This window comes from Colletotrichum karsti (assembly GCF_011947395.1).
Source record: "Colletotrichum karsti strain CkLH20 chromosome Unknown Scaffold16, whole genome shotgun sequence".
Classification (NCBI taxonomy): Eukaryota; Fungi; Ascomycota; class Sordariomycetes; order Glomerellales; family Glomerellaceae; genus Colletotrichum; species Colletotrichum karsti.
Genome location: NW_024065916.1, coordinates 313368 through 333081, shown reverse-complemented (window position 1 = coordinate 333081; position 19714 = coordinate 313368). Strand labels below are relative to the sequence as shown.

At 51.4% G+C, this 19714-nt stretch overlaps 5 protein-coding genes across 5 annotated transcripts; 3 read left to right on the top strand and 2 right to left on the bottom strand.

Annotated features, from left to right (window-relative positions):
- Positions 1-486: 486 nt before the first annotated feature.
- CkaCkLH20_05621 (putative PIF1) lies at positions 487-3634 on the bottom strand (the record flags this gene model as incomplete). Its single annotated transcript, XM_038888339.1, has 8 exons — positions 487-1004; positions 1087-1279; positions 1342-1470; positions 1737-2400; positions 2477-2814; positions 2868-2896; positions 2950-3465; positions 3529-3634. 8 exons carry the CDS (start codon positions 3632-3634, stop codon positions 487-489), a joined length of 2493 nt encoding a protein of 830 aa, XP_038746236.1.
- Positions 3635-4751: 1117 nt separating this feature from the next.
- CkaCkLH20_05620 (uncharacterized protein) lies at positions 4752-9910 on the top strand (the record flags this gene model as incomplete). Its single annotated transcript, XM_038888338.1, has 3 exons — positions 4752-5547; positions 8289-8626; positions 9515-9910. The coding sequence occupies 3 exons, from the start codon at positions 4752-4754 to the stop codon at positions 9908-9910; spliced, it is 1530 nt and encodes a 509-aa protein (XP_038746235.1).
- Positions 9911-11118: 1208 nt separating this feature from the next.
- CkaCkLH20_05619 (galactosyl transferase gma12 mnn10 family protein) lies at positions 11119-12189 on the top strand (the record flags this gene model as incomplete). Its single annotated transcript, XM_038888337.1, has 1 exon — positions 11119-12189. The coding sequence occupies one exon, from the start codon at positions 11119-11121 to the stop codon at positions 12187-12189; it is 1071 nt and encodes a 356-aa protein (XP_038746234.1).
- A 1960-nt stretch (positions 12190-14149) lies between these two features.
- On the top strand, positions 14150-16219 carry CkaCkLH20_05618 (hco3- transporter family protein; the record flags this gene model as incomplete). Its single annotated transcript, XM_038888336.1, has 6 exons — positions 14150-14382; positions 14439-14794; positions 14852-15027; positions 15089-15292; positions 15346-15729; positions 15791-16219. The coding sequence occupies 6 exons, from the start codon at positions 14150-14152 to the stop codon at positions 16217-16219; spliced, it is 1782 nt and encodes a 593-aa protein (XP_038746233.1).
- Positions 16220-17440: 1221 nt separating this feature from the next.
- Positions 17441-18659, bottom strand: CkaCkLH20_05617 (MIP family channel protein; the record flags this gene model as incomplete). Its single annotated transcript, XM_038888335.1, has 3 exons — positions 17441-18054; positions 18111-18271; positions 18355-18659. The coding sequence occupies 3 exons, from the start codon at positions 18657-18659 to the stop codon at positions 17441-17443; spliced, it is 1080 nt and encodes a 359-aa protein (XP_038746232.1).
- Positions 18660-19714: the final 1055 nt, after the last annotated feature.

Genomic DNA, 19714 nt, shown 5'->3' with positions numbered 1-19714 from the left:
AGGAGGACATGGAGCGTCGGCAAGTAAGAACCTGAAGAGAAACGCTTGAGAAGGCAGCGAGTGAAAATCAAACTCTTTGGACAGCCAATTCCACCGGCGTGATCAAGGCTTTCACAGAGCCTTATAGAAATGATTGACCAAGATGATGGCCGACCTAGCGCCATGCTCGAGGGAATGAGATAAGGCTTCATCCAGTGAAAAACACATCCAAGTACCCGGCCCAAAACCGTCAAGTTGTGTCCGCATCTTCAAATAACCCCCTTAACGGTATCTCAACGCCCCTGTAACATAGTGCATTAAGAACGATGATCGCATTGCGAATCGCCTCCATGTATCCCAGCGCGACGGATTCGCATTCCCATGACGGTGGCCCGGAGGAAGCCAGACATTTACGTAGCCACTCTACTCTGGGTTGGTCGAGCTCATTCTCCTGTCACGCAATCTGTCCGAGATATAACCAGAATGGTTCAGTGCATACCCGCCGCGCTATTCCTCTGGCCGATAGGGATTCTCCCCCTGACATAAGTCTTCATCTGAGTACCCAAACTCAGGCTCATAACCAGCTTCAGACTCAGACTCATACTCAGACTCTGGTGGCGGTCCAGGATGCGCCACCACTCCGGACTCCCGCTGCCGTGGGTTCCGCACGCTCTCTGCCTTCTTCCTGGCTTCGAGCTGCTCCATGAATGACTTGACCATTGGATCGAGCTCGAACTTGGAATTCACAGTGGCCGCTGTGAGGCCGAGCACCTTCAAACCCCGGAGCGACCGAGCCCTGCTTACGGCCACGTAGGCTTGTCCCTTCTCCCACGCGGCGCCCAGGTTGACAATGACGCGATCCAGGGAAAGACTCTGGCTCTTGTGGAAGGTCATGGCCCAGCCCGGGGCGAGAGGAATCTGCGTGCGAGACAGGAGGCTGTACGGGTGCTTCGCTCCGATCTCGGAAACCGTGCAGTCGGGGCCGATGGCGCGGACTTCGCCGTTAGCGAATCGAACCTTGGGGACTAGATGCAGTCAGCGTGGTTCCTGATGGCCGGTGCGTACGCGTCCCTGATGCGGTGACAACTTGGAAGGGCAATTACTGACATTGATCTGGCGTGTGGCGCGATGTCACGAATGCCGTGATCTGGGAGTATCTTTGCGTCGCGGCCCGGTACCCGGACGGGTCATCCTTGTAGTTGTCTTCGTTGGGATATTTGGGCTCCTCCAGCTCGTTCGGTGGTACGAAACCGCATACGATCCCCTGACTGCCGTTGCAGAGGCCCGCTTTCAGATCCATCTTCGTTCTTCCCGTCAGTTTGCGAACTTCTTCAGACAAATGCGCGAGGAACGACTTCTTACGTTTGAGAGCAAAACCACAGGCATATTGATGTTGAAAGTCCCGAGCTTGGAGTATCGATGTTCCTTGAGCTTGTGTAATGGTTTCTGGGAATGTGGCGCATAGAAGGCATCCGCGCTCTTGTCAGGGGCCTGTACACAGTCTCTGGTCAGCTTGTCGTTGTCAATGTATCCAGAGTCAAAGCCATCGAGAATTGAGAGAATACGACGAAGTGATGGGAACCACGAGAGGGACTTGCCTTGTACTCGTCGAGATCTTCAGAACCATCGTCACACCCAGGCTCGAAAGTATCTAGGCACCAGAAGTGCAATGGTTTACCCGGGAGCTTGTTGAATTCCCTCGAGTTGCATGCGTCGACGTCTCGTCGGTGACTGAATAGTTTGACTCCATTTCGAACCTCACACTTGTGATCAAGTAGGAGGTCGATCTCGCCTTTGCCCAACCTTCTGCCCAATCGACAGTTCTGAAGAACGTTGACGAACTGCTCATCTCGCTGGCGATGAATCTTGGTCAGGTGCACATACTCGAAGGCGCACCTGTTCCACTCAGGGGACCTAAATGCCCATTTGTCTTCATCCATGAATTTCTGGCCGTACAGTTCGCATGCACTTTGCCCACAAAAGTACACGCCGCCTTGTCTCCTCAGCGCCACGCTGCACGAGGTACAGTTCTGGAACGGCATAACCGGGGGTAATTGGCAAAAGTCACCAACAGCAATAACCTGGACGCCACCCAGAGGGCTGCTGTTATTGCGCGCATGGCACATATAACGGCTGAAGCGGTCGAAAAACAAGTTCTCAACCATGCTGATCTCGTCAATGATGAGAACATCAGTCCCAAGTAAACGCTTCCGGACCTTTTTCCCTCTTATTTTGTTAAAAACCTCGGCAAGTGGCTTCTTCATGTCGTCTGGATACCAAGTGGCATAGTTGAAGGTTGTTCTGCCGCCAATGTTGAGAGCGGCTTGCCCGGTGGGTGCGATCAAGTAGACGCTTTTGCCCATAGCTTTGAATCTGTCGTAGAGCGCTCTGACGAGCACTGACTTGCCGCACCCGCCGGATCTGCGAGTCCATGAGGTCAGCATTGATCTGGCGTAGCGTGAACGAACACAGATGGCGCGTTGAACCGCTTGCATACCCAGTAATGAACAGATTGCGGCCTTGCATGGCAAGATCCATGGCGTCCTGCTGCTCCTCACAAAGGGGAGGCTCCTTCGATACCTCGGCCGGTTCATTGTCTTCGACCGGTATGAAATCTTCGCCACCAGATTCTTCTGCGGCCCCATTTTCAGAGACTCCACTGTCTGGAACCCGGAGATGTTGTTGTAGTGGCGGTTGCTGGTAGTGCTGATAGCGATGGCCGTTGCTTGGCCCTGAAGAGAACTGGCTGTGGTTAAGTTGCCTGTCCTCATCGATGAGCTTTGACATCTTTTCCTCCGTAAGCCTTTTGATGAGTCTTTCGCGAAGAATGATTTTCTGTCTGTTTATCAGTCTTGCTCCTGGCAACATAACAGGGTTTGTTTACTTACGGCATCCTCGTAGTGTTCTTCCCCTTGGTCTGCGGCGATGTCAGCTGGCCGAGCAGCAAAAGAAGTCGCATTACTAACTCACAGCCTTGATTAGGCCATCCTCTTACTTGGGCCTCGCACGTAGCCCAGTCCGTGAAGATGCCGCACTTCCTTCCACTCCAAACAACGTAGTAATTGTTAATCTTGCCCTTCTTAGCCTTCTTCTTCCCGTATACCTTCTCCGGCACGCCCTGGAGGTACTGAGGCATGAGCGAGTCGACCACTGACGTAGCGAGCCGTTTAGCCGCTGTATCTATCCGTGCTTTCCTTTGCATCTCCGTCTCGGCAGGTGGTCGGGTAGCAGATTGTGTGTTCCCTTGGGAGGAGCCGGCCACGGACGCGCGGCTTCGGGAAGGTTGTACGGCATTCCTCGCATTGCGCGAGGAGGAGCGCTGCTTTGGACCGAGATCAAAGAAGAAACTCGGCTTCCCGTCCTGCCTCTCCTCCTCCTCCTCGTCAGATACGAGGTTGATATAATCGGGTTCGGGGTTTAGCTCGACTCGTCTTCGCTTTGGGCTCGGTGCAAGGGTGAAGCGGGTGCCGGGCGGCTCATGTACCTCTCGCGGGACAAGGCTAGCTGACTGTCAGCGGAATTCCATAAGTGTCTTGCGCAGTCACTTACGGCCGCGGCCAGGAAGAGACATGTTGCTCACAACCGACGGCGCGATTTGTGGCAGGTTCGGTGGTCGTGGGAGCACGCGAGCTTGGGGAATGTTTAAGATTACCATACACGGCAAAGGAATGACGCTAATTAGAGAGCTACCCCCTGTTTTGGCTGATTATGTCATCAACTCCACGGGGATTCTAGGACCCTGACTTCTTTCAATCGCATATACCGTGAACGATGCTATTTTCGTACCTCAACTAAATAACTCTCGGGAAAATGAAGAACTAGGTGGCAACACAGGCTCTGTGGTGGTTATACCCAAGCCACTCGCAGTGACGAGTTCAGCAGCGACCCGCAGTTTACTGTCTCCATTCTCTTCATGTATCAGCTTCTGCTGCAATGAAACGAGTAATTAAATGTCCGAGAGCAAGTCTAGTATCGTTTCTGGAGCAATACATCGGATCAAGAGCACATCAGGTTGAAGCGTAAATCGCACGCATCTGGCAAAGTCGACACCCGCGCCGTGTCGGCCTTGTGCGCTAACTCCGTGCCTGCCGGTAAAACGGGGCCGGGCGGCGGACTACCTAGGCCGATTAGGGGCCCCGTCGCGGTCAACGGCAGACCCACACCGGAAGAATATGCGGCAAAATAATACCTTGAGAGAAAGCCGGAGCTTTTAGGTGCCAAGGATGCCTAAATCGATATCATAAAAGGTTTGCAAACTTGGGGGAAATGCACAACAAGACAATTACCATCAGGAAATTGTGGCATGCTCCACTACTACGAAAAACACGAAGTAAACTCAAACTAAAATACTCGGAGTAAGCCGCGAGAGCCTACGGGTTCTCTGCAAATGGCTAGCAAGATATCATGCAAGCCATACTGCGCTTCAGCGTATGATTCACCGAGTCCTGCATAGTGCATTGTTTGTGGCGTTGCTTCGAGGTTGTTGCAAAAGCTTTTTGTTCAACCTCTTGTTGAAGTCCTGATCCACCTCGTTCGAGACCAAAACTAGGTTTCCAACAAGCTCCAAGCCATCCATAGCTCCCTGACGGTGTGTCACAAAGTTAGATTTGATGAGATTCGCCCCTGACTCTAGACCACATTTATAAGTTACGCCCTCCAGCGCCCCCCTCACACCATGGACAGCTCCTCCACCCATCGATTTTCACACCAGCATCATATTCTGCCTTCAAATCTCTCATCTTCCACGCGCTTCAATCATGTCAGCCTCCAAAATGGGTCTTTTTTCCCGTTTGCCCCGGGAGTTGAGGGACTTAATCTATACATTTTACCTCGTTGTCGACGGTGGGTACGTGGGCGATGGTGACTCGATTTTCCACAACACGCTGCTGACCAAGAAGCACGAGCAGAACCGACTGCCTAGGTCAACCTTGCAACGCCAGCAATGCATCTTGAGGCGAGCCGACAGGTCCTCTACCGATATAGCTCTTGTGTTCACCTGCAAGTCTATCGCCGAAGAGATGTACGGTGGCGACCTTGCCTTGCGCGTCAACACAATTACATTCTCGACCTTCTACTCTGATGAACTACGACTCCGCGCCGGCAGATTCAACTATATCAGAGAAGAACACGTTGAAGTCGAGAATGTCAATATTTTTCAACACCTTGGGGAATGCTTCTGGGGCCCTGTATACGACGAACTCCAGAATACCTACCCAATCTTCATGCCGCTTGTGGATGCCGTCAGAAAGGGGAAGCCCCCGTCCAACATCCACTCCTGCCCTCACTATGGGCAAGCACGCTCGTTGTACAGCGGGTTCGTCAAATACGCCCTGCAACTTGCAGCCTACTACCACCCGCCGGAATTTGTCGAAGCAGTGGAGCAACACCGGCTTTCAAAGAAGCGTAAACGTCGCGGCCAGTTCGACCCTCACCACATTGCTCACTGCTCGGTCGAGGCCTGGGACATACCTACGCGCGCCGACCTCCTGCACTTGGCTTCGCATACCAGATCGTCCGGCGAGCCGCTGCTGGAAGTTCAAGTTCGAAGAGGGGTGCTCCCGGAAGATGGTACCAAATATCGGTTTTCGGCAGCGGTTTCAGCCATTCATTTCCTACGCGCAATACCGAAAATCAGGCGGACGAATCTCCGAAGGATTGTCCTAGTCGAAGACCGCGAATCGGTATCTGACCCGGCCTGCCACGCGCAGGGATTGATTCCTTTCTGCCAGGAAAATCGCCTTCTGCGCGTTGAACGACGATGCAACCTGTGGAGAAATGTGTTCTGTCGGGATTGGGTATCCGACAGAGACCGTCAATACAGGGTTGACATGGGCGAATCCCAACTGTCGTCAAAATACATATCTTGGAACGTGGCCCAGTGGATTATGGAGGCATTAGTGCTGGAGTTTTACGGAATGCCAGATGGGTCCTTCTCCTTGGTGCTGGACGGTAATCCCGCACCGCAGAGGTGCGAGGAGATATTCCAGCGAATTGTACAACGAGATGTGGCGCGGCAACTGGTGCGGTCCGCGACACGAAACCGAAGTCATCTTCCCATGAAGACAAGCATGGAACAGGACAGCGAGCATGTCCCAAGACATTCCATGTACGTTGCCAGCCCGTACAACAACTATGGATATATGTTTGAGGACTTTCCACAGGCTATGGAAGACATCAGGGAAGACAAATCTATTGTTCGCTGTAATTTTCATATCGGGACGCCGTTGAACGTTGAGGGAGTTTTGAAGAAACGCAGACGTATTGAGTCTGCGTTGAACAGCGACTGGTTCCAGCACGAGCCAAAGAAATGGGATACTGTACCTCCTCTGCCGAGTTGGGGGGATCTGTTGGCGGAGGACTTGTTGTCCTCTGCCACATGAACCTGGTCAATGCCAGTTGAGTGCCGTGTCGCAACGATGACGGAGCTCATGGAATTGATGGATATGAGCAGTTGTTCCCTTATGAGCATGCTTTCTCCGAAAGAAGATGGATGCTGTGTTGTACTGGCCCGCAGACTGGAGTTGAAACTACAGCCCATAGTAAATCTAGCATGTTGGTATCGCTGGCACAAGGTCAAAATATTGTCATGTAGACTGGCCGCAGTATTCAATTAAAAACGAGTTCCTTCGATCGTAGGCCCAAACTTAACAACACGCACGCTTGCGACGTTATCAAGACCCAAGACGTGCCGCACAACTTTTCAATTTTGAGCCTCAACGGTAGCACCGTCTTCTTTAAAATAGGAAGAGTAAATGAGGAGGACGGGGACGGCGACGTCATCGAGATTTCTACGATTAACTACACTGTCTTTCCAGTCCCGGAAACGATGTTGAAGAAGAGCTTTACAAAATTTGGCTGATACTCTGAGAGTCTGAACTGGCTCTTTTCTGGTGTGGCTTTCAAGGCTTCTTGTGGTCTAAGGGAAATTCAGAATATACCTATATTGTGACTACATGTATAAGATGATTGACTTCGATAATATTTCTCATGACTTTAGAGATGAGTCTTGCGACGATTTTGCTCCAGCCATCATAGGAGCTGGGGGTCATTAAAGGCAATGCAGACTGACACACATCGCTTAACATGAAGCGGTTAAAACGCTCAGAGCGGCCAGCACAGTTGATTTGTTACCCAGCGACGCTTTTACATTTATAAAAGTCCCATCAGTCTGAATTCAACGTTCTCTGTTTCGGATATGGCGTCAAGCTCATCCCAAGCATGTCGAAGTTATGTCACATCTGGATGCTCGCACCTACCACTAACCTATTGAGTTGTTATGTGGGATGGACCTTATTGAGAGAGTATATGCTTCCTCTTGGCTAGAATTATCATCAAGACAGTGGTACATGATGTGCGTGACCAGAATTCCCCGGGGATTCGCTATTAGCGAGAATAGTTGAGGTTGGCCGGTTCATCGCCAGACTTCTGCATGCCTCGACCAGTACCGTCGCCATATATGTTCTCACCGCCGGGTGCAAGCCTTTGCGCCACAGTTCAGCTAAAAGGATTGCGACGCCGGCCATGCGACACCGATTGGACAGGAAGAACAGGGCTTTTCACAAGTTGTCGCGCTTCCGCCTTAACAGAAGCAAAAGCCACGCTGAGAAAGGCAACAAGGTCAGTCACATCTCACATCAGGAACCAAGATTATCGGTGTAGGGTTCGTGACCTCGTATATTTGCCCTACTTTGGTGCGTTCATTTCGTGTCCTTTCATATGAAGCAGATCGAACAGTACATGATGTTCTGACATTCCAGGCTCAGGTCCTCGATCGGATTCTAGCGTCGTATGGAGGGACTGGCGTGATAACATCCTGAAATTGATTGCAAAGGAGGTTTTGTGATGATTGGAGATTGAGGTTCATGGAGTTCTTTTTCCAACCTACTGTTATGTGTCACCTCTTGAAACTCCTCACTGAAAATCAATTCTGAGCCACAGGGATGTAGGGATACTTGGGCTTGTGAGGCAGTGAGAGGCCCTTGGTGGATGAGGCCATTTACAGAATGTCTTATTCTCTTATCTAATTCAACATTTACTCTCGCATTGACGTGAGCATTAGATCAACCTTTTGAGTCTATTCAACGTTCAAACTTCAATTTTTGGGCAATCTTCTTGGCTGAAGCGGGGTTGAGATTTGAGTCACTGTGAGCTGCCTAAACCTGCTACCTTGATGGCGGTGTCATAGCGTGCCTTAGGTAAGGAAGCGCCCCCAAAAGCCCGGTCCATTTGAAGCTTCCATCCACCCTCGACTGCAAGCCTTGTCGCGCAGAATTTTCCTCCTCCCTCGCCAAATGGAAGCTCACCTACAGCCTCGCCCAAATTCATCAAGCAAGGCTCTCCAACTAGGCGAAGCAGTCCCGTGATGGCATCCTCCGGAATGGGTTACTTTGGCCGCCTCCCGCGGGAAATGCGGGACACGATTTACAGGTCTTACCTCATCGTCGAGGGCGGATACATCTGCGACAGTGAAGCTCTCATCAAAGGCCAGCTCAACGGCAATCCCCTTTGCAGGCTCAAGCAGTCCAACGGAAGCCGTATTGACCTTGCCTTGGTCTTCACCTGCAAGGCTATTTCAGCGGAAATGGGCTGTGGTGACCTTGCTCTCCGTGTCAATACCATCACGTTCTCAACCTTCTACTCCGACGAGGTGCGTTATGTGCCTGACCGACTTGCGCTCGTCAGATATTACTTCTCGGAATGGCCCCAGACACTGATGCTCGACCACGTTGGCGATTTTCTTCGGGGCCTCTTGTATCAGGAGCTACAAGCAGCGTACCCAAGGTTCATGCCCGTGGTGGACTGCATCAGGGACAAGCGCCCATGGCATCCTGACCGGATTACAACATACGGCGAAGCACCTTCGGTTTACCGAAAGTTTCGCCAATACGTGCTGCAGCGTGTGTTATTTTATCACGGTGAAGCATTCATCAAATTGTTGAAACAGTTTGACTCTCGGCTTGAAGACATCGATATCCACCACCTCCTGCACTGTTCATTTGAGCCATGGGACATACCGACATATGACGAACTTGCTCGTTTTTCCTCAGATGCTGACACGATGAGTGGCTGCACTGTTTATCAATTGGATCAGAGGGACCGCTCTAAATATCGATTTTCGGCTGCAGCATCTGCCGTCTGCTTTTTACGCTCGATGCCGGACACCAAACGAAACAGCCTACGCAAGCTCATTTTGAACGAAGACCGAGATGCCAAACCGCTATCAGCATGTCACGGACGGGGTTTGATCCCTTTCTGTCAACAACACCCACTCCTTCGAATCGAGCGACGATGTAGTCTGTGGGGGAATATATTCCGCAGACATCGGCTCAATCGTACCCCCCACGACAGGGTTGATCCTCCGCGTCGTGAGAAAGCAAAGTTGCAATCGCACGAAATATCCAACAATGTGTCAGCGTGGATGATGGAGGCATTGGTGCTAAAGGATGCCGGCATGCCTGCTGGTTCTTTCTACCTGCTATTAGATGGCGATCCGATGCCACAACTTTGCGAGGACATTTTCCAGCGAATTGTTCAGCGAGATGCGGCTTGGCAGCAGGCCCGACAAGAGGCACGCCAGCGAGGCTATCTTCCGGCGAAGTCCTTCATGGAACTGCACGACAAGGAGAGAAATTTCATCCGCCGCCTAACGAGCCAAATCGATTGGGGTTACTTCTATGAGGATTTTCCACACGCCATGAAGGACCTAACGAATAACAACTCGATCATACGCTGTAACTTCGACGTTGGTAATTCGTGGGACGTGGAACAGATGGTGCAGGAGCGTCGGCATCACAGTGAATCGAAATGGAACGACGATTGGCACAAACACGAGCCCATGTCGTGGGACACCGTGACACCTCAGCCAAAGTGGAAGGCCATGTTAGAGGAGGATGTTGTGAGTCGCCAAAGCCTGCTATCCCCGTCCTCGTAACCAGCCTTTGGAAACGGAGGTTCACCAGAGCTTATTCCGTTCAATTGCTGTGCAGATCCCGAACAAGTTTGGCGAGTGAGGTTTTCGGACATCCCTAATGTCGAAGTTGGTGGTACACCTGTTGGTACTGAAATGCAAAATGCTGCGTCCATAGTGTCTTCGACTACTAGGTTCCCTGATAAAAACTATTGATGATTTGCAAGATTCGAATGACATATCGAGGAACACTGTCAGCACGAAGGTTTTACCACGATTAATTCATTAAGAATCTGTTTGACGTCCATTTTGGGAGTTGCAGTTTTTGATGGTTATGATCTCTAGAGTCAATTCCACCAGGAAAGTGAACGAAATAATGTGTTCTGGGGAGACCTTTGTGACCGACGATCGTGAGAATAAGTGACCGCTGACGCAGTCAAAGTGGGGAAACATCTAGTGCCTCTCTTCCTGCCAAATGAATGTCTTTCTAAGGCTGCGGATCTGTCCTCATGTCCCAAGACGCCGCGAGACGAGGCGCAAAATATATGCAGTTTTTGAATCTGCTTGAGATGTTTATTATCCTTTTCCATCAATAACTTGCCAACATCTTAGGGAGGGGTGAGAAGCGTCAAAACTAAACACGTGCATCAGAGCTAAAGACGCCAATGAGACAAAACAGTTTTGTTTGTTTTCGCATTTCTCGCTTCTAATCTGGCACTCAGTTTTGCTCAGTTGGGTCTGAAAGAGCACTGAAGGAAGCGATGCGGTACAGTAAGGCGAACATTGTTCAGCCCCTGGCAGCATTGTTCTCTCTCCTGAAAGGCCACCAGGGATGTTTGCAGAGCGGCATGAAGCTCTGGGGCAAAGCACGAAAAGCCAAGCACAAAACAACTGCCAGGGCAGATTATTTCATATTCGAATGTTTGCTCGGCCTTGATCAGCAGCTGAGACGCCATGCTGTGATGTTTCATTGTCCTCAGTTGGACTCATCGTATTCATGATCCCTACAAACTGCTGCCAAGGGCCAAGACATACAGTAAAACGACGTACTACGCGGACGGCTCAGGGGAGATCTGAAGAGTTCATCTCGACATATATTGTCCCACGCAAACTTGAAGCAACGAGCCCATTTGGAACAGGCTGCATGAACCATCACAACGTCTTTTGTTGTTTCCCTTTCACAATCACTTATCATCACCATCCCAACTCCCTCAACTTTCTTCGTCTCAACCATGAGAGTCCAACTAGGCTACCCGTTGATCAGAGCGTTCTACGTTATCCTGCCCATTCTCCTGACGGCTGAACTTCTTTACATGTTTCATCCATTTCTGGCACGTCTTCGACTACCTCGTTCTACAGTCCATGATTCTCGCCTGCGCTGCCATGGAGGCGACGGATGCTTTCCCTCAATCCATGAGTCTCTGGCCGAGGACGTGGCGGAGAGCATCCGTTACTGCCGCAACAACTCGGAAGAAATGAACCGCCAGAACCCAAGAATCGCGACAGTCACCGCTCAGTTCGGAAAGCACCAGAATCACTACGCAAGAGCTCTGCGCACGCATCTGGTCCACACTTTGATACACGACGCCGAGCTTCACGTCCTTTGCGAGAGCATAGTCGACGACTTTTGGAATAAGCCAGCCTTCATACTATCGCTACTCTTAGAGGAGCTGGAGAAGCCAGAAGACGAAAGGCTGGAGTGGCTGTTCTGGGTCGACCGCGACACCATCATTCTCGACAACTGCCGGTCGCCGGCGAGCTTCCTACCTCCGCCTGCCGGCTGGGCCGCTAGCGGGAGCGACTCCGGATACGTCAACGCGCGCAAGGACAATCCACACGACGACATGCACCTCATCATCTCGAACGACTGGAACGGGCTGAACAACGGCATCTTCCTGCTCCGCGTCAACAGGTGGAGCCTGGACCTCTTCGACTCCATCCTAGCCTATCGTCACTACAACCCGGATGTGAAGCTGCGGTTCACGGAGCAGAGCGCCATGGAACTCCTCCTCCAGGAAGAGAAGTTCAGACACAACGTGACTCTGGTGCCTCAGCACTGGATCAACCCGTACCCTGGCGACTTCCCAGAAGATGACGGCGTCAAGCTAGATTGGGAGTTCTTTGCGAGACCGGGGGACTTCTTGGTGCATTTCGCAGGGTACGAGGATCGTGACAAGTCGATGTTGCCCTGGCTTGATATCGCGGAGGAGAGAACGACCGGATGGGCCGCTGGGCCGACGGTGAGAAAGCTCGATTACGAGATTGCTGAATTTTGGCGCAAGCGGTTTTCGAAAGATCCTTGAACTCCTATCACTGTTTTCTCGCATGAAAATTGCGCTTGTATCATAACCCGCTTGCACTAGAGGTTGGATAGAACGTTGGCCCTTGGAAAAGCCTTTTGATTTTGACATGGACTGTTTTCGTATTTTCATTGATGAACGTTTTTGTAGATCCAGCCGTCTGAACAGTTTAGTATTTTCCCCGCCTAACGCATGAACAAAAGCACTCGTTGAAATTAATGGCGACTCATATGTGAGTGTGTTGTTGTGCTTCAAGCTGAACCTCCAAAACAGGTTGCAGCGTGCTCCTGGGTGCCAGACTAGAGACTCCAGAATCAGTGCTACCAGAGCAACGGCATGACCTTGTCATAAATCATATGGGGTTGAGAATGTTCGCATCGTTCTTCCGCTGGGGCAATCGGTAGGCTACTAACGCAGTCGCAGATTCAGCCGCACCTCACGTTCGAGATTAACCCCGTTCTTTGTGCCAAGTCATATCGGGCCGAAGCCCCCAAGCCATCAATACCAAGAAGACCGGTTTATAAGCACTGAGTTCCGAAGGGGCCCGAATGGTCATGCGGAATCGAGTGGGATTAAATGACACTACATGGAATCCACTGACGGAGGAAGCTCCATGTGTAATGCTCCAATCGATGATGTCTGGTGCACGAATATCCGCCGATCGTCCATCATGGTCTAATTGAAGGATTCCTTGTCTGTGGGCTTGGGGTCTCAGGGCTTGTACGCGGACATGGACCGCGGGTTCTGCTTCTTTCCTTGCATGAGATGATTCTCTTCTGGTGGATCAGTGCCGAATGCCCAGGTCGGCTTTCGTTTTCTCAGGATGGCAGTGTTGCTCACGGCTTTCGATCAGGTAGCCAGGTAACAATGGGCCTGCTGTCCTCATTATGTCTCACTTCAAAATAAATAATTTTCTGTGCTGCTCGGATCCCGAAATGTGTGCCTTTATGGAAGGAAGAGGAAGCAGAGCGTGTATCGACCCAGCCGCAAGTTGGGTTCTCTCGTTTGCGAAGCTCTCCAGCCGTTCTCGGCCAAGCAAGTAGTGAGTATTTCAGTTTAAGTTCAGCGTTGAAATGAGTCTGAATTATGAGCCGCTGTTACTGCAACCTGTCATACAACAAAATCTGACCAGCCAGTGGATTGACAGCAATAGTCGATGCAGTCACAGCTACGTTGAACTTACCCGGGAATTGGGTTTACTGGAATGCTTGTGGTTGTGTTAGGTCTCTGCTGCCCGGGCAGAAGATTGGTCTTTAGCTTCTGCACTAGTTCCACAAATGACAATGATATCGCGCAATTTTGCCTGTTTTCTGGAGACAGCTGGCCGGGCTGGGTTCGTTTGCCAAGAGTCTCTGGGTCGTTGGCGCGGTCGATAGCTCGGCGAATTCAGTCAGATGCCACCGTCCGGTGTGGACGGGCTGTCCCGACTCCCGAGTTTCACCGCATGGAGTCGTAGAGTGGACAGAATGAAGCAACAAGCAAAGTAAAATCTCGACGTCCTGTCCTAAAGGAGCAATATCTGTAGACACCACAGTGGACAATTCCTATCTCGACTGGCGACACGTCTCAAGAGCTATATGTTTTAGTGAACGGATGGCGATCTCCTGGAATATCTTGAAAAGTTTGAGAGACTCAGATTTCCTCCGGCGATGTTTTCGCCTTGACGTCATGTTTTATTCCGACTCCGGTTGCTTTCCGCTCTAACGGAGACGACAAAGCCCTGCCCCTGTAGTAACCCAGTACAATCTCTGACCTGCCTGCTCCATACTGGCTGTGATTGTATAATACCACGAGCGATCCATGGCTGAGAGCCAAGGCTTGTCGCTTGACAACTTAAGCCAAGCTCTTCGTTTCTCGTGTGCGACATTCCCCCGTATTCCATTTCCCTGCACGTATCTACCCGCCGCCACAGGCTTTTCATACCCGGCGGTCAACCCCTCCCACCATTCTCCTTGCTTTTAGCATGACAAAAGAACTAGAATCTGGGGGTTCAAGCACGACGCAACTCGAGCATATCAAGACTAACATGTCTTACACATACGACAACGAAAAGGGTTGGCGTCGCTGGAGGGTACTCCGACCAGGCCGGGGCATGTATCACGATGTCAAGAGAAGGTTACCCTATTACTTGAGCGACATTGCAGATGCCTGGACGTATCGAACAGTTGCGAGCACCATCCGGATGTACTTTGTGAAGTAAGTTGAAAACTTACCCTACACTGACGTTGTCGATCGCAAGCTGACGCGTCTAGTTTGCTTCCTGCCATAGCCTACACCCTGGACATGTACCGTCGGACCGGCGAGTTCTTCGGTATCAACGAGGCTCTCTTCTCCTCAGCGCTCGCGGCCGTCGTTTTCAGCATCTTCAGCGCCCAGCCCCTCACCATCGTCGGCGTCACGGGTCTGATCTCGCTCTTCAACTTTACCATATACGACATCATCAAGATATACGATGTTTCGATATACCCGCAGTTCATGGCTTGGACCGGTATCTGGGCAGCCATATTCCACTGGTTCGTAGCCATCTTCAACGCCTGCGATTATATGCGGTATGTCACCGACTTTTCGAGCGAATCGTTTGGCTTGTATGTCGGAATCATCTACATTAGTAAGTGCATGCATCTTACCATTGGGCATCAGGACCGACTTGCTTATAAGTTCATAGTCAAAGGAGTCGAAGAACTTGTAAACGAATTCAACGCTGAGGGCGGCGCTGCCGGATACTTGGCGTGTATGATTGCGATACTCTACTTCGCAACTGTCTATGGCCTTGAGAAGCTCGGGTCAAGCACTCTTTGGAAAGCAGGCTTTCGTGGTATTCTCGCAGACTATGCCTACGTCGTAAGTTCTCCCAACTTTTGCACATGGAGTCTTCGATTTGATCTAATTATTCTTGCCACAGTTCGCCACGGTGTTTTGGGTTGGCTTTTCCCACATACCCGGGACCTTGAAGAATACACACATCATGAGAGTTCCTATCGAAACTGCCTTCCATCCCACACAGCCTCGGAACTGGATCATCGACTTTTGGAATCTTGATGTCAAGTGGGTGTTTGTCGCCATGCCCTTTGGCTTCCTGGTGATGCTTCTATTCTACTACGACCATGTGAGCCTTCCTGAATTGCGTGCAAGAAGCTGCGCTGACCCTGAATGCCGCAGAATGTCAGCAGTATCACTGCTCAAGCCCGCCAGTTCCCGCTTCAAAAGCCCGGTGGCTTCCACTGGGACTTCTTTCTCCTAGGCTGCACGACCTTCGTTGCCGGCATCCTAGGCCTCCCGATGCCCAATGGATTGGTCCCACAAGCCCCAGTCCACACTGACTCTTTGACCGTGTACAAGACGAGTCTCAAGATAATTCCGACGTCTGAAGGAGAGGACACGGAGATCCGGCGACCCATTGTTGAAGCGACCCATGTCGTTGAACAGCGCATATCGCACCTGCTCATGGGCCTGGCCTTGATTGGAACCATGACGGGTCCTCTCCTCGTCGTGCTTCACACAATGCCTGCTGCTGTATTTGCCGGCGTTTTCTTCGTTGTCGGGGTAGGTACTTCGCAAAATCCCATCTACCTCCAAGTCGTTGCTGACGACACATTCTCGACAGTGGGGTTCCATCGAATCGAACGGCATTCTGGACAAATTCATGTTTCTCCAAGCCGAGAAACGCTTCATTCAACGTGACGAGCCCCTGTTAGAAGTTCGCCGCCGCAAGATATGGCTATACATTGCGCTTCAGTTCGTGGACGTCGCCGCTTGTGTGGCCATTTCCCATACTCTCGGGGCCATTGGCTTTCCGGTTTTGATAATCTTACTTATTCCCGCGAGGGTTGTTTTTGTTCCGAAGTGGTTCTCACAGAAAGAATTACAGACTTTGGATGACTTCACCGCGACGAATGAAATCGTTTTGGCAAGCCTCGGTGGCAAGCCAGGTCTTCCTAAGGGGTCTCGGGAGGAAGAGTGGGGTCTGGAGAGAAGGGCCAGTGAAGCTAAGCATGGCGTGCCGAGACAGAGAGCAGGAAGTCTGCACCGTTAATCAGGGCTCGGAAGGGGTTCGTGCACGAGTTGATGCTCGTTTAACAGTGATAGGCTCGTCTAATGGTGCTCTTAGGAGCAGGCTCAACTCGAAGCTGCCTAAATGCGTAGTCCAAGTTGTATCGCTCTCGTCAAGCGCGTTTGACAGCCCGTAGATTGGTAAATCACACTACGAAAATCGATTAGTATTACGTTCTCGCAGAATCCAGCAACAGAATCTACGTCGAATTATTCTCGAAGCAGAGTATGGCTTTGAAACCTTCTTGTTATGTAGACAAGTAATGAATACGGTAATTAATTGGGTTATCTCACACTAGACTGCACAGCCGCCTTCCGGTCCTGCCGGGGGTGTGTTATCCTCTGGTCTAGAATAGAATGCAACTGGTCATCAGGAAAAGCCTGCACGAGTCTTGTATGCATCTTGGCATGCAACGTAGTCAAGTTCTGACGAAGGTTGAAACCAACACCCAAATATATCTAGCCCGCGCCCTGGAATATGAACAGAAAGCTAAGCCTCCAATCTCTATCTGACGTATGCCTCACCTTCATATCATACCAACGATGAATTCCATTGATCAACGGCCCATCTACAACGAGCCACAGACACCGTCTCAGGAGAGCCAGCCTCCAACAAATTTCATGGCGGCAACAGCGAAGTCGACGAAATTGTTTCAGAAAGGAACTGCGATACCGTTATTAGCGCTCGCTCTGATGCTCGTCACCAAGCAGGCGGTCGACGTCTACGCCGGAGCAGCGATGGAGTTTCTGCGCACCAAAACTTTGTGGGGTTGGTTGGGATGTCTGAGCCTGCTGTATGTCACTGGATTGATAGGAGCCCTGGGTATTTGGGATTGTATGTCTGCAAGAGAAACAGAGGGAGATTTGGAGATGCAATAGGCTGTCTGAGGCTCGATCAGGAAATGACTCTCACAGATGCGGTGGGAATCCTGCGTCTGGCTACGTATGTTTTCATTGGGCATGTAAAAGATTGTTGTCGCTAACTCAAGGTCTAAAATAGAGCTGCGAGCGTAAAGAAATCTCAGAAGCTCCAGCTGCATGGACCCAATCCATCTACAGTACTCCGCCAAATATTCAACCACTATCCTTTCATACGAGCAATTCATCGATTGATATTCGTTGAAGAGTCACCGCAGCAAGCTCACCGTGATGACTTGAGTGCTTCCAAGAGTTACAAGAGACATAACAGCGTGGTCAGTCAGATCTAATCGACTTCTTTCCGAGGAACGTTGAAAGGCGAGTCCCGCCCGGTGTACAGGAAGGCATCATACACGCTGGCACCCAAAAGACCGCCGGTAATAGCGGCGCCCCATGGGGCCCAAAGCCAATAGAAATGATCATGGCTGAAGACATCAGCGTAACCGACTAGAGCCAACGCAATACGCGGGCCGGTATCGCGAGCCCCGTTCATGGCGTAGCCCGTGTTGATGCCCAGGGCGGAGCCAATAGCCAAGAGCGCCAGGAACATGGCAAAGGGCTGAGTTCCCTTGGGCGGAGCCAAGTTGTTCTTGTCAGCCAGCGCGAAGACGATCGCGATCAGCACGGCGGAGGCGAGGAACTCGGTGTAGAAGGCACCAAGATAGGGCAGGCCGGCCGCGGGAAAAGTGAAGAACAGGCCGGCCGTGGCCCGGGTGCGTTCATCGCCGCCCTCATAAGCGGCAATGCTAGTCGCGTAGTTGAGGTAAACGGCAAGACTTGCGACCGTCGCGCCCAGAACCTGTGAGATGAGAAAGCCGGGGACCTTGCGCCAGGGAAACCCGCGGAACAGGGCCAGGACTATCGTTACGGTAGGGTTGCAGTGGCCACCCGAGACGCCTCCTAAAGATGTCTTCAACAAACAATCGACAGCTGGAAACTTGCGGCGTTTCTCTTACCTGACATCCAACCCGCCAAAGCAACACCAGCCGCCCAGGCAAGCCGGCACTGCAAGAAGTCACCAGCATTATCACCGATGTTGGGACCTCGGAAGTTCAACCGCGTCTCGCACTCGACGCCGGCCCCGAAGACCAAGATCATGAACGTGCCCCAGAACTCACTATGCATATGAATGTATGCGGTCAGTTCCCGGAGTTCTCTGGCCACAGAAGCTTGAGGATATGTCTGGGCAGGAGTACTCACGCGAATTCTTCGCGCCAATAGTGGCGGATCTGGGCCCAAGTGTTGGGAGGCCTATCGCTCAGTGCCCATTGGGGCTTGTGCAGGCGCGTCTCCTGGTGCGCGGGAACAGGGGCGGCCGGCAGCACGGGTTCGACGTCTTCGTGATGCGGGTGAACCTCCTGCAGCGAAGCGCGACGAACGGCCAGAGGGGAGACGCGCCGGCGACCGATGAACGAGGGTAGTTGAAACGTGTTTGTGCGTCGCGGTTGATGTCCGAGGAGTGGCTCGCCTTCGCCGGGATCGTGAATTGAAGATGCGGGCGACATAGCTAATCTCTTGCAAGTTTGGTGCTGAATAGAACCCAACGTTGACGTGGCAGGCTAAACGCTCATGTGAAGGGCAATTGAATTCGAAGCCAAAGATGGAAGTTTGCTGATAGCACGAGCAGGAGGTAGGTGGTGAGGCATAAATCGATATCAAAAAACAAAAACAAGGCGTGATGATCCACGGCATGCTTGTCTCTGCGTACTGTATTGATTCATTAGATCGCGAACTTTCCTACTATGTGGTTCCAGAAACGCGATGCTGATTTGACGAAGCATGGAATCTCTGGTGTTTTCTGTGGATTCTCTCGCTATTCTTGTCTCAAAAGTGGAAACGATAGTCGAGTCGTTGCCGCCATTGCGCTTATCTGTCACGAATAATTATGGAGTAGATAAAGGGGCGGTCAGCTAGCTGAACTTTCGACAGCGTTTGGATATCGCCCTCAAGCCAAGGGTATCATGAAGGTGGATGAACCACATCTCACTCATAGCACCAACCAAAAGCCCGACCGGGAAGTCCGTCAGCTGCGGATGCGGTTGTCGAGATTTCCGCCGGCTGTGGCAAACGCCATAGGTGGGGTTCGGCCGTGTTGTCCGCTCTCGGTGGGACCGGTGGGGTCGGCTCCGAATCGGGCCTTGGGTCCATATTTCCCGGTCCATGCTTCCGGGTCGCTTGCAGTCATTTTCTCGTGCAACCTATATACAGACGGCGAAGAAAGTGTTTTTCGCAGTGGTGCCTGGCTCATGACCTTGGTTTTAATTTTCTATCATAGCCAATCATCTAAGAGGGGATTGAAACGAAGAGTACCAGAGTAAGAACACTGCTGGCTCCGAGCCAACGCTCATCGAGTTTCCTTCGTGATTAGAAGTCGGCCCTAAAGAAACGGAACGAGTCGTCGAACGAACGCCCCGAAAAGGCCATAGAGAAGAAAAGCCCTTAGGTTCATTCCAATTCTTCGAGTTAGCGATCGTTTTGATGCAGGTTCATGAACACTGGTACGTGGTACTGTTATATAAGATGGGACGGCTGCGCATCGATCAGCGAAACAATCAAACTG